The sequence below is a fragment of the Rhinopithecus bieti genome, unplaced genomic scaffold (genome assembly GCF_001698545.2).
Source record: "Rhinopithecus bieti isolate Rb0 unplaced genomic scaffold, ASM169854v2 scaffold_2888, whole genome shotgun sequence".
NCBI lineage: Eukaryota > Metazoa > Chordata > Mammalia > Primates > Cercopithecidae > Rhinopithecus > Rhinopithecus bieti.
The window spans coordinates 2,717,612-2,742,271 of NW_016804209.1; the positions used below are offsets into that span (position 1 = coordinate 2,717,612).

Genomic DNA, 24,660 nt, shown 5'->3' on the forward strand with positions numbered 1-24,660 from the left:
TCACCCAGGGTGAAGTGCAGTGGACGGATGCCAGTTCACTGCAGTCTCGACCTCCTTGGGCTCAGGTGATCCTCCCACCTCAGCCTCCTGAGTAGCTGGGACTACAGGCATGTGCCACCATGCCTGGCTAATTTCTGTATTTTTTGTAGAGACAGGATTTCGCCATGTTGCTCAGACTGGTCTCAAACCCCTGGGGTCAAGTGGTCTGCCAGTCTCAGCCTCACAAAGTGTTAGGATTACAGGCATAAGCCACTGTGTCTGGTCTGTACTACCATTTAAATGAAGATTTTACTGTACAATTGTTCTTTTGTGTGTGGGTGATTTTTTTTTTCTGTACACCAAAAATATTCATAGGTGCCTTTCAGAATGTCAGTATCCCTAGTGCTAATTTTAAGTAATTCATTTCTTTACTGTAAAACACACAATATGCACAAAGAAAACATGAATAATTCCACGAGTGTCAGAGGTTCACCTAAGAAATTCTGCAATAGCTCCTCAAAGGATTGTTAAGCTGGAGCTTAACAAATATTTGTATTTGATAGTAAAGCAACGAAACACTTTACCTTGTGCTATTTTCCAGAACTGTTCTAGTGAGAAACCCTATCCACATGGCATCTTTCTTTCCCAAAATCCATTCTAGAATACCTGGAAGAGATCGAACATACTGTCAGGAACTGGAAGAGGTTAGACTATATCAGGAACCGGAAGAGGCTGGACTGTGTAACCAGTCAGCAACCGGAAGAGGCTGGACTATGTAACCAGTCAGGAACCAGAAGAGGCTGGACTATGTAACCGTCAGGAACCAGAAGAGGCTGTACTATGTAACCGTCAGGAACTGGAAGAGGGTGGACTATGTAACCAGTCAGGAACCGGAAGAGGCTGGACTATATAACCAGTCAGGAAATGGAAGAGACTGGACTTTGTAACCAGTCAAGAACCGGAAGAGGGTGGACAATGTAACCAGTTGGGAACCAGAAGAGGTTAGACTTTGTAACCAGTTAGGAACCCGAAGAGGTTGGACTATGTAATCAGAAGGCACAGTCCAGTCATCCTCATAAAAAAGCTCTGAGATTCCCATTTCACTTGAGAATGCTCTACTTACCCAGATAACCACCATTTACACTGAAACGTTCATTCAGTGTAAGACTGAACAGTCCCTGAGAAAAAGACAAAGCAACGAAGTCAGAAACATCAACCATGCGCTTTAAGGCCCTGTCGCCGCTGTACTTCAGAGTGGGATATAAAGGCCCAGCTTGGGTAATGGGGAAGGCATAAATAAATCAAAACCATGCAAGGCTTTTTAAAAAGTTCAAAGCATTTCTGATTCTAGTATGTGACATAAGTAGGTGGGGTATCACTGGCTACGTTTTTTGGACAGGAAACTGAAGGGCAGAGAATGAACGCCTGACTTGCCTAAGTGAGTGGCAGACCCAGGACCAGATCCTAGACTGTGACTCCCAGCCCTTGACACCCAGCCACATGCTCTTTATCCTAGAACAGGCTCAGAAACCTCCATTTCCTTTCTACTCGTCTCTACCACGGGATCTCATACCTATGAAGTGACAAGAAGTACAAGGGGATGAAATGGGGCTTCATATTCCCTTTAGGTCCTCATATTCTTAGATTTCACCTTTTACATAACAGTAATAGGACAAAAAGCTACCTGTATAATTATGTAACAACAGAGTCCTTACTGGTTTGAATCCTGTTAACATGCCCACATAGCCAGCAAAGCTTGAAGCCTTGAAGACAGTTTTGTTGTTTCTTTGAAAGTCCAAATTCACCGTTAAAGGTTTTAGTTCCTCAGTTATGACCCAGGTATCATTGTTTATGTTCCACCTACAAAAGACAAGTTTCAGTGACATTTAAGAAACACAGTGAAAATAATGATGAACATTGATGATGAGGGCCAGACACTACACTGGGAGCTTTATCTACCGAGTCACCATGATCAATCCTAACAAGACCTTTACAATATGGTACCTTTATTCTGTTTTCCAAATGATAAAACTGAGGTTCAGAGAAGTCGGGTAACTCTCCCAGTATCACACAGCTTATAAATAGTGAGCCTCAGATTCAAACACAGAATGCTAATTACAGCACTCTTATTTTGTCAGAAAGGTCAAGATGGACACATATAATAGAAGAGTGTACCCCTCTTTTCTCAACACTCAGTAATCCATTTATCTTCACTTATGATCACATTTTGGGTGTGACTTGAAACTTACTTTTCATCAATGTAATACAACCTACTCTTCTTATAGAATTAAACAGTTCCTGTGGTTTTTTTTTTTTAGGTGAAGTCTGGCTCTGTAACCCAAGCTGGAGCTCAGTGGCACGATCTTGGCTTACTGGAACCTCTGCCTCACAGGTTTAAGCAATTCTCTGCCTCGGCCTCCCGAGTAGCTGGGATTACAGGTGGCCCCCACCATGCCTGGCTAATTTTTGTATTTTTAGTAGAGATGGGATTTCACCATCTTGGCCAGGCTGGTCTTAAACTCCTGATCTCGTGATCCACTGGCCTCAGTCTCCCAAAGTGCTGGGATTACAGGTGTGAGCCACCATGCCCGACCCTGTGTTCTTTACTTACCCAAGAAATACTCCAAAATCCATGTTTCTCCCATGTATTAGATGACCTATTTGAAGGTAGACAGAGAGACGTGTAATAGCAGTTAAGATGCTAAATCAAAGCTGGACAATTAATTTTGATTAATTAAATTTTTGAGACAGAGTCTCGTTCTGTTGCCCAGACTGGAGTGCAGTGGTGCGATCTCAGCTCACTGCAACCTTTGCCTCCCAGGTTCAAGCAATTCTTGTGCCTCAGCCTTCCACGTAGTTGGGATTACAGACACATGCCACCACACCCGGCTAGTTTTTTTTTTTTTTTTTTTTTTTTAGTAGAGATGGGGTTTCACCATGTTGGCCACACTGGTCTCAAACTCCTGACCTCAGATGATCCACCTGCCTTGGCATCCCAAAGTGCTAGGATCACAGGTGTAAGCCACCGTGTCTGGCCTCTAATTTTGATTAATTTATATTCACAACTGTTTCTTCAAACAATGAGAAGTAACAAACATCCTAATATCCTAAGCCTTCACTAGATGGGACTGTTGTCACTGTCAATCTGCCAGACAACCCCACAAAATCTGAAAGCACAGGTTTCAGGTAAGATAAGAATATGGGAAAAGGAATCAATGGTCATATTTTGTTTCACTATCACATGGTTCTACCAGGACACAGAAATCTGAGCCTCAATTACTGGGATTCATCCAATGTTTCCCTTCAGGCATCATCCCCTAGAGCAGGACACCTCAAGGGTGAGGTACAGGCAAATGTATACCCAGAGTATAGGTCGAAGATCAGGGTGAGTTAGCGAAGTTGTCCTGTGCTTTGTACTCTGGAGACCCATTAGGAAAAATACGAGAAAGGGAGGCTGGTACACACTGGGTCGCCTGGCTGGGAAAGGATGACAGAATGTGTGTTCTGGGCCTCAGGAAAAGGACAGATATCATGACATACATGAAGATAAGGAAGTACCTCCTGCGAGCACTTCTATTAAATCATGTAGATGGGTGTAAGTAGACTATGAGGAAAAGAACAATGTTTCTAGCCTTGAAACATTTCTTCCAGGTTTTTGGCATGTTTGAATTCAACTTTAATAGGCAGTATAGTAGTCTTAAAATAAGGAGAATTTTCAGTACACTCATAAAATTTACCAAGAAATAAAAGCTCTATGCAACACACACAGAATTTATGTAGCAAGCCCAAAGTTTAGAAGTTCTAATTCCGTTTATTTAGAAGATTCTTCTTTACATAGTGCTTCATACTGCCCACCCTCCCTCAGTGCACAATTACCTTTTCTGTCTTCTGCTACTATTGAAGTACAAATGGTAAAAAATTCGTAAAAAATATTGTACGAAATAATCTCTCCTATGAAAAAAAAAGGAAAATTTTGTATTAATATACAGAACCATGACGATGGGAGAAAATTTGTTTTAAGAAAAGTTTAAGTATTTTCAATGTGTGAGTGTGTGTTTTGGCCAGTGGGGCTGTGCCGGAACGGCCGGCTGGACGGTGGTTTTCTTCCCCAGCCTGGACTTTCTAGACTCAAGATGAAACAAGTCACCCAGGAGGCAGCCTTTGGACCAGCTGAACATCTGGGCAAGTTGCAACTGTTCTCCAACATCATGTCAAAAATGTTTCTCAACATGCTTCATTTCGATTTTTCTTTTGGGAGCGTAAATATGATCATTTAATACAACTGGCTCTTGGCTGTTTGCTTGAAATGTATTTTGCCCAGATTTTCAACTGTGACTAAAATTTTAAGGTGAAAAGGAGATTCAAGAACTATTAATCAATAACTATTAATAAAATTAGTACAGAGCTGCCAAGACACCCCATTCTAGGGCATTTTATTTTTTGAATACTTTCCCAAAATGTGTAAAACTGCTGTTTAGCATTTAATTCAAAGATAGGTAATACATTTCATTTCTGCTCCTATTTAACATTAACATGTTAAGCTCAATATTTTTTTCACGCCAAATCCAATGCTTACTTTATTTCAATTAACATTTCCTAATTTGGTGACCATTCTACTTATTTTATTATAGAATTTAATAATAATTATAAATTATATAAATTTACACGCGAGGGCTGGCGTATACATCATGTTATTCTTCTTAATCCATGAGGTATTTATAATATTTGGTATTGATTTGCTAGAGTTCTTTACATAATAAAGGAATTAGACTTGCTTTTCATAAAGGCAGCTAGCAGCTATTTCCAGTATGTTGACTATCTTTTAAATCATTTTTTTAAAGAAGCAACACACAAAACTGGCCACTGATTTTCACAAATTCTCAATCATCTCTCTTATAAAATGAAGGTACTATTGGCTATTTAAAATAACGACACTACTGCTTTGGTAGCTTAAAGATAAAACTTTCGGGGTCGTGGGGAAAATCTTTTTCGTTACATGCCATAAAGCTTAAACTGAAATTTTAAAAATAGCTTCCCAAACCATCCATATCTAAGAATAATTTTAATGAATGACATGCAAGGCCTTCTCCCTGAAAATAAGATACTGCTCAGAGAAATCAATAACCTAAATAAATGTTGAGAAAAACAAAGTTGGAAGAATTATACTACCTAATTTTAAGACTTACTATAAAGCTTTAGTAACTGAGGTAGAATAGCATTGATACAAGGGAAGACAAATAGGTAAATGAAACTTAACAGTAATTCTCCAAACAAAACAACATATATATAATCACCTGTTTGTATATACATATACACATGTGTGTGTGTCTGTGTGTGTATATATATATGTATTGTACATTTATATCAAAGACACCACTGCAATTTGCTGAGGAAAGGACAGCCTTCTGAATTAACAGTGTTTAACTAACTGGATATACCATATGAGAAAATCCCGAACCTTGACCCTTAAGTCATATAGCATATACAAAAATAATTCAAAATACATCATAGGCCTAAATGTCAAAAGTAAACATTAAATATCTAGAAGAAAATACATAAGCATATATATGACTTTGGACTAGGCCAAGATTTCTTAAATGGATACAAAAGGCACTACTCATAAAAGAGAAGACTGAGGTATTAGACTTCACTAAAATTAAAAATGTCTGTTCATCAAAAGACACCCTAAGAGAATAAAAATGAAAGTCACAGACTGGGAGCACATATTCAGAATCCACACATCTGACAAAGGGCTTATATTCAAAGTATGTAAAGAATTCCTTCAATCTAATTTTTAAAAGGGCAAAAGACCTTAACAAGCCCTTCTCCAAAAGAAACAAAGAAACCAAAAAAAAAAAAAAAAAAGTCAATAAAGTGTTAAATCTCATTAGACATCGAGGAAATGCAAATTAAAACTAAAATGGGATATTGTGACACTCAACAAAAAGGCTCAAGTAAAGATTGACACTATCAAAGAAAAAAAGGAAAAAGAAAAGACTGATACTCTTGAGAGGAGAATTATCAAGTGGAGAAAACTGAATCAATCACACTCTGCTGATTGTCAACTGCTGGAATCACTGTGGAAAACTGTTTGGCAGAATCTACAAGGCTAAACATCCAATTACTCTATAACCCAACGGTTCACTTCCTAGGTATATATCCAGAAAAATGAGCACATAGACCCCAACAATGTACTAAAATATTTATAACTCATCTATTCTTAATATCGCAAATCTGAAAACAACTCAAATACCCTGTTCATGGAGTGGCACACTACCCATAATGAAAGCAGAAGAGTCACACCCCAGAGCTCCTATCATTCAGTTCTACTTATATAAAGTTCACGAAGAGGCAAAACTAATCTACAGTGGCATCCGAATAGTGGTTACTGGAGGAGGCAGTATTTTCTGCAAAGGGGCATGGTGGAGTACTATGGAGTGCTGGGCTCTTCCGTATCTTGATCTGAGTCATGGCTACGTGCACGTATCCATTTCTGAAGCTTCACTGAGCTGTATACGTAAGACCTGTGCACTTGGCTGTATATCACACCTCAATGGAAATTTGTAAAAGAGTTTAATTACTTTTTTTTTTAAAAGCTTCTAAGTGAACTTTACCTAAAGGTATATCAGTAACAGCGGCGATACCCTTCATTTCCTCTTCAAAAGGGCCAGGAAAGTTGCCAAGGAGGCCAGGCTGGAAAACAAATATATTAATAAAAGCATTTAACCTAAAAAACATACTTTGAAATCTAGTTCTTTGACGTATAATTTGTTCTAGATACTGCTATCACAATAAGTGATAGGAGTTATTTTTTAAAGCATTTTTACATCATGTAGTTATAAAAAGAATCTGGCCGGGCACGGTGGCTCAAGCCTGTAATCCCAGCACTTTGGGAGGCCGAGACGGGCGGATCACGAGGTCAGGAGTTCGAGACCATCCTGGCTAACACGGTGAAACCCTGTCTCTACTAAAAAATACAAAAAAAGCTAGCTGGGCGAGGTGGCTGGCGCCTGTAGTCCCAGCTACTCGGGAGGCTGAGGCAGGAGAATGGCGTAAACCCGGGAGGCGGAGCTTGCCGTGAGCTGAGATCCGGCCACTGCACTCCAGCCTGGGCGACAGAGCGAGACTCCGTCTCAAAAAAAAAAAAAAAAAAGATTCTATATAATACTCAATATTGGGCCCCTATACATAGACCAGATTCTCAGATTGTTTTCCTGCCTTATTTTCCATCATTCTCCAGAGAAGGCAGGAACGAGAGTAACTCCACCTGGATGACCTAATTTGACCCACACCACAAAAACATCATAACAAGCACTCCTTGTCTTTCTGCATGAATTCACCCTCTAGCCATTGGCATATACCCTTCTTACCATTTCCTTCCCACACGCACGGAGATAAACCTGAACTAGTCTATCCATAGCCTTGTGTCATGGTTAATGGCTGATCTTTGGCTAACATGAAGTAACTGCATTATCTTAGCAAACTATAGACTTTAAGCAAATTCAGTGGTGGACATCATATATTTATTCTCAATGGCAACTACTAACATCTAGATCACAACTTAAGTTCACAGCCTCTTGCTGAGATAGTGTTTAAAATTCACGAATCTCATTTTTTTAACCAGCTTGGTAATTATATGCAATGTCGCCTAAACGTATTACTTTTTTTCCCTAGGAACTCAAAGCACTGCCCAAGTGGAATGTTCCAGCCATTTAACAAACAAATGTGACTTAATGGGTATTTATTAAACACTTATTACATCCAAGCACTATGCTTTATACACAGTATGTCATTTAATCCTTACAACCACCATATGAAATACGTATTAGTAAGTATTATTCTCCCTGATGAGAAAACTGAGGTTTCATAGATTAAGGAACTTTCCCTAGGACACACAGCTATTATGTGAGTGATCCAGCCTTAAAACCCAGTATTGCCCGATTCCAAGGCGTGGCACAAAAACACTCTGCAATGCTGCCCTCCCTGATAACATTCAGAGTAGAGGGGAGATTAAGGCATATGGGGTACGTGGGGACCTCATCCTCTTTCGCTCCTGCCAGCATTTTTTGTTTTGAGGAAGTCTGGTAAGTATGAACATAAAGGATAGCCTGAAACAAAAGCTCTAACAGCATGAACATGAGGGATAATGGGTTTGGTGCTTGGCAGGTACAAGTGTCAGAGGGAGGATGTGCCCAGAGCACTCGGCCGCTAGGGCAATGATTCTCGACCATGGGAGATTCGGAAATATCTAAGGACATTTTTTGGTTGTCACAACTGAGGGGGTGTTACCAGCATCCCTGGGTAAGGGCCAGGGATGCTGCTAAACATCCTGCAATGCACAGGACAGCCCCATGACAAAGAGATACCCACCCCAGACTGGGCATCCTGAAATGTAGAGGACAGCCCTGCAACAAAGAGATACCCACCCCAGGCCGGGCATCCTAAAATGTATAGGACAGCCCCATGACAAAGAAATATCCAACCCAGGCCGGGCATGGCAGTTCACACCTATGATCCCAACACTTTGGGAGAACACTTTGGAAGGTCGAGGCGGGAGGATCGCTTGAGCCCAGGAGTTGGGAGACCAGCCTGGGTGACAGAGCAAGCCTCCATCTCTACTAAAAATTCAGAAAATTAGCTGGGTGTGGTGGCATGTGACTGTAGTCCCAGCTACTCAGGAGGCTGAGGCAGGAGGATCCCGTGAGTCTGGGAGATCAAGGCAGCTGTGAGCTATGATCACGTCACTGCACTCCAGCTTGGGCTACAGAGTGAGATGAGTGAGGTCTCAAAACAAACAAACAAACAAAAAAGCTGCCCAACCCCGAATGTCATGAGTGCCCAAAATCTGCCATCAAGTACAATGAGGGTCCCTTTAACAGTTCTAGGGGCCAGGCCCTAGGTGTTTCATTGGTTCTGCGTAAGCAAAAACGGGGCTGAGAAATGGAGTGAGAAATGGGAGTCTTCCTGCATGAAAGGATGAAAATGAAATAGTTTGGTGATTGCACAGGAACACTCAACCCAAATGAGTTTCGGGGTCAGAGCTACTGAGGAACTCTACAGAATACGGGGCCAGGCTGAGTATGTCATTTGGTCATAATTTGGTCGTATCTAGAAAAAAAAATCTCTGAATGTCCCTGAGATACCTAAGAAAAAAAACCAAGTCTTCACTAGTGAACTCACTCATAAAGGGAAGGAAACAGCACACTCCCAGATGAAGTATGTTTGTCTGCCCGGTGTCGTAATGTAGTCCCATCCTTTTACGAAACCATAATTTGCTATGCTGTTACCCTAATATGACCAGTCCCCCAAATTTAAGTCCCTCTGAAGTTCTGACAGTGAGCTAGATTCACGCAGATCTGTCCAAGTCCCTGCGAAGAGGTTGCTGAATTATGCCCTTAAATAAATACCAGAGCATTTTCTGATTTTTGTGTGTAATGCGTGTGTGCTTAACATTTATTGTGAGAAATAATATTTCTTACCAATTTTTCATCCACTATCTGCATAATTTTTCCACTTGGGACGAATGTATTTACCATATTCTTCAGAGAATTCACTATAACTTTTAGCTGAAAAATAAATAAAATGCTTACTAAAAGATATAATGAAATGCTGTCAAGATTACCTTTTGGCTTACCCATATGTAGCTGAAAGAGAGTGCTATTTGACAATTTATATATATATATAAAAAAATATAAATATATTTATATATTATTAAAAAAATGATAAATATATAAAAGTATGTATATATAAATATAGATATAAAATATATATAAAAGATATATATATATATATTTTTTAAACAGAGTCTCACTCTGTCACCCAGGCTGGAGTGCAGTAGCACCATCTCAGCTCACTGCAATCTCTGCCTCCCGGGTTCAAGGGATTCTCCTGCTTCACCCTCCCAAGTAGCTGGGATTACAAGCGTGCATCACCATGCCCAGTTAATTTTTGTTTGTTTTTTTTTTCTTTTAAGACAGAGTTTCACTCTTGCCACCCAGGCTGGAGTGCAATGGCATGATCTCGGCTCACCGCAACCTCCGCCTCCCGGGTTCAAGTGATTCTCTTGCCTCAGCCTCCCAAGTAGCTGGGACTACAGGCGTATGCCACCACGCCTGGCTAATTTTTGTAATTTTAGTAGAGACGGGGTTTTACCATCTTGGCTAGGCTGGTCTCGAACTCCTGACCTTGTGATCCACCCGCCTCAGCCTCCCAAAGTGCTGGGATTACAGGTGGGAGCCACCACACCCGGCCTAATTTTTGTATTTTTAATAGAGATGGGGTTTCACCATGTTGGACAGGCTGGTCTTGAACTTCTGACCTCAGGTGATCTGCCTTCCTCAGCCTCCCAAAGTACTGGGATTGATTACAGGCATGAGCCACTGTGCCTGGCCTCAATTAATATATTAATACAGTAAGTCTAATTTTATCTTTAAAGTGAATTTGAATCTTAATGATTTACATGAAAGGAGATAACATAAAGGGAAAGAAACAAAGGTAAAGTTTACAAAAAAGAACAAAGCCTACAGAGGAATGACCTCTTTTCCTCTACTGTCATTTATTGTATATGGCAGAAAGGTATCAAAAGCACAATTTCAAACCATTCTGTGGGTAATTTCATGAAGTGTTCTTTTAAAAATACAATAATATTTAATAAAGTTAGAAATAAAAGATTTAACACTAAATCTTCACAGTCCTTGGGGGAAAATAAATAAATAAAATAAAAAATATGGCCAGGCATGGTGGCTCATGCCTATAATCCCAGCACTTTGGCAGGCCAAGGCGGGAGGATCACTTGAGGTCAGGAGTTCGAGATCAGCTTGGACAACATGGCAAAATCTTGTCTCTACTAAAAATACAAAAATTAATCGGCATGGTGGCAGGTGCCTGTAATTCGAGCTACTCGGGAAACTGAGGCAGGGGACTTGCTTGAACCCAAGAGGCGGAGGTTGCGGTGAGCTGAGATCGTGCCACTGCACTCCAGTCTGGGTGACAGAGTGAGACTCTGTCTCAAATAAATAAATAAATAAATAATAATAAAGAAGTAAAATAAAAAATAAATAAAAGATTTAAGCATCAGAGCATACCATTGGTGCCTTGTCAACCATCAATTCATGCCATCTTTTGTAGGGTGGTAAATCAAGATTTATGGTGTACCATGGAGCTGGACCTCTGTACCTGTAATGAGAGGTGTATCATCTTGAAATGATCAAAGGGTTTTTTGTGAGGGTTAGATAACATCTATAAGGATATATGAGAGGCACAGTCTTAACGACAGTGTCTAATTTGGTTACCCAAACCAAAATTTGGAAAGAAAGTTCATTCTCTACCTAGTGCTTCTAGGTTGAGAACACAATCATAAGTGGTCACAGAAATCTTGGAATAGAATGATCTAGTAGGGAAGGTTCATGTGAATTGGTTTTCTATGAAAAAATCAACTATGGCTTAAGAGCTCTAACCTGATTATCACTGATGGGAAATACCTACCATTTTTTTTCTCCTAAATATCTGCAAAGATTTAGTCTAGGCTCTAGACAATTCTCCAATTGGTTTCCAGTTTCAGAATTCTCTCAGTGAGTGTAACACTATTGCCAAACCATTGTCTCCAGTGTTGACTTCAGGAAGATCATCACCTTCTAAGCCCCAGAGTAGCAACATGTATTATCTTCCCATGACCAGCTTCGAGAACCTTCATGATTCTGTCAGCCATCCTCATCTTCCCTACTATATACCTCTTCTCTTCTGATTTTTCTGTACGAAGTCCAAGCCCGAGCCATATTCTGTCATATCCTTTCTCCAGCTTCCTACTCTTTAACTTACATGCAGCAATTTCTGAGGATATAGCAACATCCACTCACTTATCAAGGGAGCTGGGCCATATCTCTGGTGGATGAATTCTATAACTATTTTTGTTGCTATAGGAATATTATTTTCTGGCCCTTGTTACTAAACTGAAATAGCTTTTAAGGGTGTGCCATTTCGTGGTTTATCAGTATAAACCTATGCCTAAAAATAACCATCATCTGTTCCACTGATCTGCTCCTGAGACTGGTAGGGTGACTCTGGTATGTGCCACAATGACACCAGTCACCTAAATAGAAAGGTTATCTAGATTTATGTCCATAGCTGCAGATGGGTTGTTACCTAAGTCATGAACTGTGGTTCTATTTATATTTCCACTGTCATAAATAATTACTTCGTTCTCTAAATAATGCTGTGTAACTGGGGGCCCTGGTACATGTATGAGGTTTTATGCAACTGTTAACTAACAGACATTCAGGTTGTGATTTAGACAAAAGAAAAGCATACTCAATTTTGGAAACGTACATTTAAACAAAATCACAGTGAATGAATTTTCTTCTTCTCAAAGCATTTTCAAGTTCCCCATTGCCTAGGAGCTGATATCTACATGAAATACTACAATACTTATATTCCAGAAAAAAGCTTTTCATCACAACAAATTAATTCCATTTCTGATGGACCATAATTTCGCATGTAAAATTTTGTCCCACAATTCAGTAATTACTGTTCCCCATATTACAGGCAGGTGTTACCAGCCTTCCCTCTCCCTTCAAGTGTGCACTTAGATTTCTATGTTTAGTAGCACAGATAACTCAGCGGCCTGTTGGAGCAATGCATGTCGTCCCTATGAACTCCAATCAGCTGCTCCTCACCGCATAACACACAACCAATCCCAAATCATGCCTCTATATCTGCCATAAAGTCCCGATCCTTTTTCAGCCTAGAGTCTTGGGTAGGCTCATGGATCTCAGAGAGGCGATGAAGAGGGGATGAACGCAACACAACCGACAGACAATGAAGGGATTACAATGAAGCGGGGATAAGACCACACAGACCTCTCTACCATCAAAGCAGCGCTAAGTAGAATTTGAGAGAACTGGTTAATCTAATAAACAAAATTATTTTAATAGCTAAAGCTTAGTCATAATCGCACATTTTACCTCTCGTTAAACAGTTTTCTAAAACATTTCAGTATTTAACTTGTGCTCCTCAATTTCCCCATAAGAATAAAAGAGTATCCACCTTATAACAGCAGCGAAGACACTACATGAAAAATGCAAAAAAAAAAAACAAATCAAAACAAAAAACACTTAGCAGCACTGGCATTCAATCAACGGTAGTTATCACAGTGTATTTTCCTACTTCACTGCAAACAAGAAACATCATTTCATCATTTTCGAGACTTAGTGTTGGCAATGTCCATGCGATTCATAACATCAGCAACATCGCCTGAGCCCACATGGCTACCCGGGTCGCATGGAAACTAGTCCAAGTGACACAACACACACATTTACAAATAAGAAAGCAGGTGCTAGCCACCCAGTGAGCAGTGGGAAAGAAATGCTGAATGCGATTCAGATGGATTCAGGGGTGATCTGGCTATCAGTTCCTTTATCTCCAGCATTGGTTTGACTAGCCATGCTGGCCAAACAGGTTATCTTTTTCTTTCCTCATATTTGCCCATGGATGCTGCTCAAATCTATGCACTTAATTGAAAAGGATGATCTCACAGGACAGGACGACTGTTTGTCATTCAGAGGGATATAAATACCACACTTATCTCCTAGATCTCAAGATCCATTGATAAGAGTTCAGAGAGGAGAAGGGTGAGAGCAAAGCTGAGGCTTTTTGTGTAGGAAAGCAGGCTGGGGTGGTAAAAAGTAACCTAGTAGAGAAATGAAGGCAAGGAAAGAAACACACGTTATGCCTACGTATACATATGTATGTGTTCGGGGTATATATGTATGTACATGTGTAGGTACGTATGTGCGTATGTAGACACACACTCACACACACATGGCAATAAGGAATCAGTAAAATGCCCAATCAACAAAGGTTTATGGTTTCCAATTACAGGGCATTCAATTTACAGACACATGTAAAGTGCACCTAAAAGAGAGTAGAAACGGCCTTAAACGTGGAAGGCACCTCATTAAATGTTCAATGAATTGGGCCAGTGAGACCAGCTGAGAGACACAATCAATCGGTAAGGCAGACATGTCACTGAAGGCCAGAAGGATGCCAGTGATGACAGAAAGGAAGACTTTCAGAGAGCAGGCCATTGAAGAAAGAGCTGGAATGAACACGGGCCCCGAACACCATCCAAATGGGTTACCTCTAAATTACTTCCTGCCAAATACTGGCCTCTTTCTACATAAAGGCGAGTAAGTCAAAATAATTTAGTTTATTACAGTTTCACGCCATTCGGGACAGAGGCTATTTAGAATACATTCTTTAGACAATAGCAGTACAACATACATAATTTGGAATGTTGCAGAAACCGAGAATGTCATCTTGATATCACCTGACAGAGTTTTACTGTTTTCCCCTACAACCAGCAGGCTACTTTCAGCGAGAGGGCAGTGTAGGAGAGTAAGATCACCATCCCCTATACCAGTTCCTTCTTTTCTCTGTTCTGTACCCTCTGGGTCTGCGAGCTATTATTATGGCTTTCTCACAGGCCCATTTAAACACTGAGGATTTGGAAAGACCAAAATCTAGACTAAAAATATTAATGTTAAACACAGTGAATCATGACACTGGTCCTCCTCTGAGGTGTTCCAATCCTGTTCTGTCCTCGATAGCTCTGTTGTGCCAAGCTTTATTTTGAGAACGTATCACATATGGGGTCCTGTGCTTTTTTGTTCCAAAATAATTTGGTGGCTTATAATCCAGGCACCACAGAGAATCACAGGTTATTTCAAATACAGCCCTTATATTTGTCAAAGATGAGAAAAACACTTCGTGGTAGACAGAAGAATTTAGTGGAGAATGAAAATCCTTTTTTTCCTTTTTTGGAGACAGAGTCTCGCTCTGTCACCCAGGCAGGAGTGCAGTGGTGCGATCTCCACTCACTGCAAGCTCCACCTCCTGGGTTCACGCCATTCTCCTGCCTCAGCCTCCCGAGTAGCTGGAACTACAGGCACCCACCACCACGCCCGGATAATTTTTTTATTTTTAGTAGACATGGGGTTTCACCGTTAGCCAGGATGGTCTCGATCTCCTGACCTCGTGATCCACCTGCCTTGGTATCCCAAAGTGCTGGGATTACAGGCCTGAGCCACCACGCCTGGTTGAAAATCTTTTTCTTTCCGATGATTTTGATAGGCTAGCAATGGGCATTTGAATTGGAAGATATTTTCATATTTGTCCAAGATCTCAGCCAAATGCATAATACACAAACCTGAGAAACAAACCTCTGTCTCAGAATGGAAAACATGACTGAAGATTGTATTCACTACCATTAGTTTATGAGCAATTATTACAAAGAGGAAAAACTTCGCAAAGGTCAAAGGGAGTTTTCATCATCTGATGTTTACTCACGTTGGTCCTGAAGGAGGATAGGTTGATTTTCTGCAGTCTTCTGTCCACTAAAAAGCAAAGAAAATTAAGTTTCAGAAAATAACAAATGCTTGCTAACGGAATAAGCCATTTCGAAAGTGGTTTATCTGTGAAGACAAGATCAAGTCTGATTTTGCTCTTTCATGCCATTTCAACGCCTCTTAAAATCAGTCTTTTCCTTCCAGGAAACTTGTAAAATCCTACACCATTAAGTAGATTTTCAGTTTCAATTCAATTTGCGAAAGTGCGAGGTGTTATAATTTGGCTCTAATATTGCAAATATATTGAGTAACAGACAAATGTAACAAAGCAGATGGAAAATGTTGATGTTAGAGAGGCTGACTTAGCACTAAAAGTAAATGACCTGATAGGATGTATTACCTCAACTTACTAGCCATGTGTATTGCATCCTGTCCTGGGATTTGCCTCCCAAACCAGATTTTCAGGGCACACAGCACAGGGCCCTTCATCATCTTTCTGTAACTTACCATCCCAGCCGCATCTCCTGACACTCCCCTTAGTATTTATGCAAGCACTTCCTATGATCTCTTACCCTTCCAAGCCTGTGCCTGTGCTATTCCCTCTTGCTAGAATGCCTTTTCCTTACTGCTGGTTCTAACTTCCAAGATTCAGTTCAAGTATTTTCTTTCTTGTGAAGTCTTCGTCTATCTTCCATATAAAAACAGTCATACCCTCACTTGTACTCTCACAGCATTTGTACACATGCACATCACCACGTTTATGACACTGCATCATAATCATTTGTTCACGTTCCTCATCAATACCAGACTCTGTGCTCCTTGAGGCGAGGACGGCCCCCAACACTGAGGTCACTGCCTGAGACAATGAATGAATGAGACTGTTTTAGGGAGAGTTGTCCAAGCTTAGTGGCAAAATAGAATCTTCTCCTAAACTTATCCTAAAAAGTCCACACAGATTTATGGTTCTTTTGTTATTCAACGTATCAAGTGTATTTATCTCCTTTCCTCTGGAGAACCAGTACTGTGACAGCAAAATAATTGTTTTAAAAAAGTACAAATCCAAAATAAGATAGAGTACAGTAGGTAAGAAAACTCTTGGAACTGTAGCTTGAGCTCAGAAAATGTATCTGCTGCAAAGCCGTGTAAGAATGGGGGTCTAGCATCTTGTTTTAACTTTGGTAACATGGGGAATATATAAAGTAGGTTGACATTACCTGTGATTCAAACACTAGCTGTCAAATTTGCCTTACCACAGTGTAAGTTTCTCATATATGTGTGGCTTTGTCTTATAATTTTGGGTTGAATTCATTAAGAAACAATATCAAGTCTGTAGCAAAAGCTAATTTCCAAAGTCATTCATGTTCAATAATAGTGGCTGGGGGCAGTTCTTGTTTAGAAAAACTTTAGTCTCAACTGTGAACTCGAAGACTGCAAAACTTCATAGCTACCAAGACATCTAATGGCTCTGTCACAAGAGACATCAGGATATCCGGCCTCTATTTCTGACAAAAATTCACAGAAATGATGACGCTTATATCCACAAGAGCAAATGAAGCTCATGGTTTACACTGCTGGTTCAATAACACATGTGAGATCCCAATACTTTCCATAAAGTACCTGAAAAGGAATACTGTAATAAATAACCATCAGCTTTAAACACCTTGCATGTTCATAAGTTTTGTGAATTTGCTCAACTCAGCATTTTCTACTCACAAACATTACCACTGTCAATTTGTATGTATCTTGGCAGATTCCATTTCAGGTTATACTGAATCGCTATTTTCTCAACTTCTTTGAAAACATCCTCGCCTATAGTTGTTTTACACAGATGATTCAGAGGCTAACTCATCAGTCACTTCAAACTTGGCACTGATCATCTAATAAATATCAACAACTGATCAGTTATCGGTACGTTGAGAGTCAAGAAAAATCATTCAAAATCACATGCTTTGTTCTTTAATTGATATTGATGTTGCTCCCGAAGTCCAGGACAAGGGTTCTCATTTAACGACATGTAAAATAATTTCATCTTCCCTGGACACAACATTTCTGCTGCTACAATCGAATACAATTTAGTTAACCCACCATTGGTAAATGGCTTTCCTTATTTTGCTAATGAGCTACTTAGAGACTTATTTGGGTTGCAGCTTAATTTTACTTTGTAAAATTTGTAAATAAATTCTGCTGTGATGACATACTCCGCTCTATATTTTCTTGTGTATCTGACCATTGTTTTCCTATGAGTTGGGAATACTGTGATGCATACTTAACCCAAGTGCTTAATTTTATGATCACGTTGTGGACATAAGACCCTGCTCCATTAGTGACTTGCAGAAAGTTACACAGCTGGTGACAGAATCAGAGTCAATGGCTTCCCCTGCTCTATCGAACAGCTTCCCACAGAGATAATAAAACCAATGCCTCAATTTAATTCCTAACAATAATCTGCACTTAGTTCAGGGCTTCTGATGACCACTAGAATCAACTCGGCAAATTAATGACTCCTATCCCTTCCTAATAATTAAATTTGCACACCCTGGGTTCCAAAGCCAAAATAAACATCAAATTACAGGCACATTCCTTACTGTGAGCGAAGTTGAAAATGCTCCATCAAGGATTAGGAGAGAATGTGACCTGCACCAGAAGTAAGAGCTAAAGAGCAAGCTAGCCACAATACATGTGGGAATCTGAAGTTGGTAACGACTCTTGGTTGCAATGAACAAACATGAAATCGGCATAGAATCTGATTGCAAGAAAACAGGATAAATGTGAGAGAAAATAAGAAAGTCAGCAGCTATGAGACTACAGTATTTCAGGGAATCACATGGCATGAGCGCCTAAGTCATTTATGCAAAAAGGTTAGTTTTAGGGGTAGGGTGGAAAAAAGAGCTACTTCCTCACCCTCAGAAAAGAATTCTACAGGGAGACACAGCTTCAAAACCCATGAGTAGCCCTAAAACAGAATTATAATGAACTTATTTAATGTTATTTAAAATTTCTTACTATCCCCAACTGTACACACACTTTCGATAACAGACAACTCTATTAAGTGGAAACTTAAATAGATAGATGATACATAAATATTAGAAACAGATGACATGAACAGAGATTATGTGGTCGGGATAGTATACTATGTTACACCCTATCACAGGAAACAAAATCCAACTTAGAATCAATTCTTTCTAACCCTCTCCCCCCAGTCCCTCTCTTTCTCTTTCCCTCTCTCTCTCTCCCCTTCCCTTTCTCCCTGTCCCCTAGTTGTCTCCTCAGAGTGGAGAGAAGTGGTAAAAATCTGATGTTTCAATGCATGTGAAGCTCTCTGGGCCAGGCGCAGTGCCTCATGCCTGTGATTCTAGCACTGTGGGAGGCTGAGGTGGGTGGATCACCTGAGGTCAGGAGTTCAAGGCCAGCCTGGCCAACATGGCGAAACCTCGTCACTACTAAAAATGCAAAAATTAGCTGGGTGTGGTGCATGTGCCTGTAATCCTAGGTACTCGGGAGGCTGAGGAAGGAGAATTGCTTGAACCCAGGAGGTGGAGGTTGCAGTGAGACGAGACAGCACCACTGCACTCCAGCCTGGGTGACACAGCGAGACTCCGTCTCAAAAAAAAAAAAAGAAACTCTCTGGAAAGTGTTTTTAAAAGACTGCTTGGGTCAGCAAATTCTCTAATTTTTCTGGTTATTTGATAGAAACTTAAGCCTCTTTGTCCTCCCCACTCATTAAGATAAACTAATTACAGAGCTACTGAACGTAACGTTCTAAAAAACACAAAAATATAAAGACAATAGTATTTCATTAAGGTCTCAATGAATGCTCCAGACCCTTAAAAAATGACGTAACTTGTACAGCTCCTTAAAATATTTGAGCCCTACAGAATTAGGAGACCCTCAATGAAATGTATGCATCTAACAACGAACTTTCAAAGTCCAGAAAGCCCTTGCGTGCTTGTCTTATTCAAATACTCAGAAAGAGACAATGAAAGATAATCTAAAATGATATACCTCATGTCAGTTTTCATACCCATCAGAAGCCAAACAACTCTAGCAAGACAATTTTTCATTCAGTTCTTGAATTCATCAACAACTATTTTCCAGACAAGTTTTTCCTATAATGTCCTCTTATGTACAACTCAGCAGAAATACTGAATACGAAGAGGCAGGTTTCTTAGGTGTATAACAAGTCACATGAGCTTGTAAATGTTTTCACTTGTCTTCTGGGCTTTGATGCGATGGCATCCTATTACGCTACTGATATTTAAGTCAAAGGAATGTGAATAAACCCTCCATTGAGAGGAAGGACCTCATCTATCTCATTGGCTGATGCATTCCCAGCATTTAGGAGTCAGGCACATCGTAGGCAAGCAGTATTTGTTGAATAAGTGAACGGATTACACCTGTGTGTTCCTTCTATGGGAGAAGTAGGGAAAAGGAGATGAAGCACAATAAATTCCTAGGCCAGATGCGGTCTATGAGATTTCTGGCAACTGTGTGAAAATCACTGCTAAAGCTGATTCAAGAGCTAATGTCAACAATGTTGACATATGCCATTAACTCATATGAGAAGCTGATGTATAAAAATAAGTTTACAAGTTTACTTTGGCAATTCATTACTTAGCCATTATGTTTCATCTTCACACATCTTATGAAGTGGGTCAGACTTATTACTGAGAGCAGCCATCTCTCTAGCTCCTTTCCTGCTGATCACCCTCAGCCTACTGCAAGCGATTTTCTGCCCCCAACACTGCTCTGGCTGAGGTGACCAATGACCTCCAGTTGCCCAGTATCATAATACTATTGACATCTCAATAATATTCAACATAGTTAACCCGTCCTAGTCTCTTCCCTGAGCTTCCTGTCCCACTTAGTCTTCTGTTTTGTTTTGTGTGTGTGTGTGTGTGCGTGTGCGTGTATATGTGTGTATGTGTGTCTGTGTGTGTGTGTGAGGAAGTTTCGCTCATTGCCCAGGCTTGGCTCACTGCAACCTCTGCCTTCCAGGTTCAAGCAATTCTTCCGCCTCAGCCTCCTGAGTAGCTGAGTCTACAGGCCTGAGCCACTCTGCCCAGCTAATTTTTGTATTTTTAGTAGAGATGGGGTTTCCCCATGTTGGGCAGGCTAGTTTCAAACTCCTGACCTCAGGTGATCCACCCGCCTTGGCCTCCCAAAGTGCTGCGATTACAGGCGTGAGCCACGGTGCCCAGCCTGTCCTGTTTTAACTTTGGCAATTTCTCCTCTTCCTGACATATACATGTGCAAGTTACTTAGCCTTTGCCTAGTTCTCTTTTCTTCTCTTTCTCTAATCCTCTTTCTAAGTGAGTTCATCTGCTCCAAGGGCTTCAAATAATATCATTATGCCAATGACTCTCAGTGTTTCTCTTCTGAGTGCCAGTACGAGTGGCCGGCTGAATGTCTCTCTGCCACCTGAAATTTAACACATACCCCAAATGAAAACGATCCCCATTCTTTAGCCCCCAAGCTTTCCCCTCCCCATGTTCCCTGGCACTGAGGCCACCATTCGCCCAGTGAAGCACTTTGGTAATGTGCAAGTCACGCTGACACCTCACTCCCTCATCCTTACCCAATACTTCCTTCTGCTCATTCGCCCTCCTGATTTTTTTCTAGAACATCTACTTCTCTCCCTCACCCCTGGCGCCACCATCCTTCAATGCACCCTGTTTTCTTTTCTGGCCCAGTCTCCTCACATCTACCCTTGCTGCCCTCCAATCCAGACTCATCTTTTTAAAGTGAAAATGTTATCTTGTCTAAAACCATTTAATGGCCTCCCATTGGCTGGTTCCAGATTCTCCCATTTTTTAGGATAAATTTCTGAATCCTTAGTAAGAGTCTACAGAACCCTGGATGATGTCATCTGGTGCTGTCTCTCCAGACATTTCTTGTGCCACTGTCTTCACCCTCATCTCTTAATAGGCTCCTAAAAAATCCAATAATGAAGAAAAACTCAGGAGGACCTTAACATATAAATATTGTGAAAAGCCTCAAAACAAACAAAAAAGCCCTACAGATGTTCCAAATCAAATGACTCGTTTCCAATTTAAAGCCAGTTCTCCTCATTCATATTTATCAAAAGTAGTTTTGAAATATCTTTTCTCACCATGAGGCGATAGTTTATAACGACTTCATCCGAAAAACTGCTTATTCTTCTCAGAGAATGAATAAACGGAACTTCTCTAAGGTTCTAAAGGTCCTTCCGCCCATGGATCCCAGGATTTTCCAGGCCAGTAAAAAAAATTAATGATGCCGGGCGCGGTGGCTCAAGCCTGTAATCCCAGCACTTTGGGAGGCCGAGACGGGCGGATCACGAGGTCAGGAGATCGAGACCATCCTGGCTAACCCGGTGAAACCCCGTCTCTACTAAAAAATACAAAAAAAAAAAAACTAGCCGGGCGAGGTAGCGGGCGCCTGTAGTCCCAGCTACTGGGGAGGCTGAGGCAGGAGAATGGCGTAAACCCGGGAGACGGAGCTTGCAGCGAGCCAAGGTCTGGCCACTGCACTCCAGCCTGGGTGATAGAGCGAGACTCCGTCTCAAAAAAAAAAAAAAAAATTAATGAGGCCTTGGCACAGGAGAGTCCAAATTTTTATTCTGTCAAATGGAGATGTTAAAACAAAACAAATTCCATGCCCATAACATCTACCTCTGCCATTAGCCGATTTTTAAGAACATGTTAGTAACAATGAAAACTGGAAATCCATACAACCAGAATAAAGATTAACATTCTAAATTAATAATTTTAGTTTTGCATTCTTATTTTTCTAATTTCATTGAAAACAGCTTCCCCAACTGACACCAGTGGCCAGACTAGACTTTGATAATCGCTGTTTTAGGTGAGAACTATTATATCCATTGAGAGGTTGTTGATACTTCTTCTGAAAATAGTTATCAAAATACTTTTGCTAGAATAAATAAAGCTATTGAGAAAGAAGAAAAAACAGCCTCCAACACCTGAAACTGCTCTGAGTCCCACAGCTATACCTCAATATTATTACAAGCCCATCTGACACTCACAGCCAGGTAAGCTCTGTTTTCCTCCTGGACATAAACTATGTCACAGATAGCTACCTCGGATAAGATTATTCTGAGACGTGACAAAGAAAGACAAAGCAATGCCACTTGAGGATTTTGTCTAAGCACAGATAAAAACAAGGTCACCTGCAACGCACAAAACACCAAGCATCCCCTTCTCTTGCTAAGTAGAATGGCTGTTGCTTCCTTAGTGATAGAAATGCTCCACTTCCTTTTTTTTCCTCTTTTTTTTTTTATTATACTTTAAGTTCTAGGGTACATGTGCACAACGTGCAGGTTTGTTACATATGTATACATGGGCCATGTTGGTGTGCTGCACCCATCAACTCGTCTAACAGCATTCTATCTACAGCAAAGCCCGGTTCCTTAATCTTACCCCAAATCATGCAACCAAAGTTCAAATTCTGTCATGGGTTTTTTCTATAACCCACCGTCGCTCATGGTGTGTGTTCTCATTTGCCTCAAAGAACACTAAACCCAATTTGTTCAACTCATAGAGTGTTCCTGGTGGTCTTTGAATGAAGGGCCCTGACAGTAACAAAGTATCACAAACTCTTTCAAAATTCCCGTAATACCAACTACCCTCAAGCAAATTAATTCCCTACCCACGGTAGAGCAATTCTATTTTACGGCCTTTCAATCGAGTCCGCATATATGTTCTGTGCATTTTCCTATTACAAGAAAAACTATATATACTATTCTGGATTCTACTTTTATCTGCTAAACATCATATCAATTTTAATGGCTAAGTCATATTCCAACATGATTTTAAATAATTTCTCCTTACTGGTATAAAAGAAGAGAAAGTACATCTTACTTCCACTTTCAATAACCTACCTAAGCTATTCAAGACCATCTCATATCCAGCCTCAGGCTAGATGCGCCAGGTTCCTACTTATCCGGTCTGTTGGCAAAGACAAACGCAGTCTGACTGCTTTATAAAGAAATGAATTATGAAAGAGTACTAGCGTCAAGAGTACTCGGGCGTCAGGCATGTTCAGTAAACAATAGTGTAACCTCTGGCTAAAGATTTTCTCACTCTAGGTCTATTTCCTCTTCTGTGAAATAAAAGAGTCACGCTAGTCCCTCACTGTCTCTTGCAGTTAGGAAGTTCGTGGCCCTGTGACTTGATCGTGGGAAAGAGCCACGGGACAGGCGATCCCATGACTTGGGTGCAAAAGGCCACAGGGGGCCCTCTGGGGCATGCCCTGGGCTGCTAGCACCGCCCAGGCTTGGGACCATTCAGCGATTCCCAAGGCCCTGCAGTATCCTGAGCTGAGCTCCTGAATGTCTTCGGAAGAAAGCACCTGACCATCAGGCAGTCTGTCCTTGATTGAGTAATGCACACAGGTCTACCGGAACATTTTATTTAAACAGTTCAAAATGCAAGAGCCTGGAACTGGTTATTCAAGTACACTCACTCAAATTTGCGAATATGCGAATCACTTCCAGGTATCCTGCAGACATTAGGATTTCCTTTAAAGGTGTTCTAGTTCCATCCAGATAGCACCGAATCAACCGAGGACGGGGTTCACCAGCCCGCTTTGCACCCACATCCCTGTGCGCGAAACCACAGACCCCCGAAAAGACGCTGCCCAGCACCAGGTGTTCGTCGTCCCCGCCCGCCCCGCCACACCTGCGCCTCCATCCGCGCCCGCACCTGCACGCCCCTCTCCGCGCCTCGGCTCAAGCTCACTCACCGGCGGCGCGTGCTGCGCGACAGCACAGCTGAAGGCGGCAGCCAGGAGGACTAAGGCGAGGCGACTCCGGCCCAGCATCGCTCCGGGAGCCAACGCCACTCCTCGGACGCCAGCAGAGGCAAAGAGAAGAGCCGCCTGGGCCGGGGGCAGGCCACGCCCCCCTCCGCCGCGTGACCCGCGACCTGGGACCGCACCATCCCAGGCAGTGGGGGAGCACTCGGAGGAGTCGGGACTGGGAGGAGAGGACGGGGCTTTTCAGTGCCGTGAAAAGGATGGCGTAGAGAGAGCGCCTTCCAGGCTGGGGAGACCAGCAGAAGGAGAGTCGCGCTCGCCCCTGGCGTGTGGCCTGATCCATCGCCCTCCCCCACTGCGGGCACTGGTCGGACCGAGCCGGAGCCCCGCCCCGTGGGTGGGGCCGGGAGCTTCACCCGCGCAGCTTCGGCGGTGCGCCTCCCGCAGGCGGGTGCAGCCTGGCTCGGGTATTCAAGTGTCCTCGGTACCCACGAAACGGATCCAAAGAGTCTCAACACTAATGTAACATCCTACCCTGACCCATCTTTGCCCTCTGAGGAAAGCGGGCCCGAAATGAGTTGAGTTATTC

General features: G+C 41.5%; 1 protein-coding gene across 1 annotated transcript in view; it reads right to left on the reverse strand.

The window, feature by feature from the left end:
* Positions 1-24,451, reverse strand: part of ASAH1 (N-acylsphingosine amidohydrolase 1) — a 29,425-nt gene extending 4,974 nt beyond the window's left edge. The window contains exons 1-10 of the mRNA XM_017867260.1: positions 24,060-24,451; positions 15,322-15,368; positions 11,064-11,154; positions 9,459-9,545; positions 6,594-6,672; positions 3,856-3,930; positions 2,591-2,636; positions 1,695-1,839; positions 1,103-1,157; positions 564-645 (exon numbers count right to left, since the gene is read on the reverse strand). Coding sequence (XP_017722749.1) covers positions 564-645; positions 1,103-1,157; positions 1,695-1,839; positions 2,591-2,636; positions 3,856-3,930; positions 6,594-6,672; positions 9,459-9,545; positions 11,064-11,154; positions 15,322-15,368; positions 24,060-24,137 — 785 coding nt within the window. The 5' untranslated portion in view covers positions 24,138-24,451. The remainder of the gene's footprint in view (positions 1-563; positions 646-1,102; positions 1,158-1,694; positions 1,840-2,590; positions 2,637-3,855; positions 3,931-6,593; positions 6,673-9,458; positions 9,546-11,063; positions 11,155-15,321; positions 15,369-24,059) is intronic.
* Between the last annotated feature and the right edge of the window lie 209 nt (positions 24,452-24,660).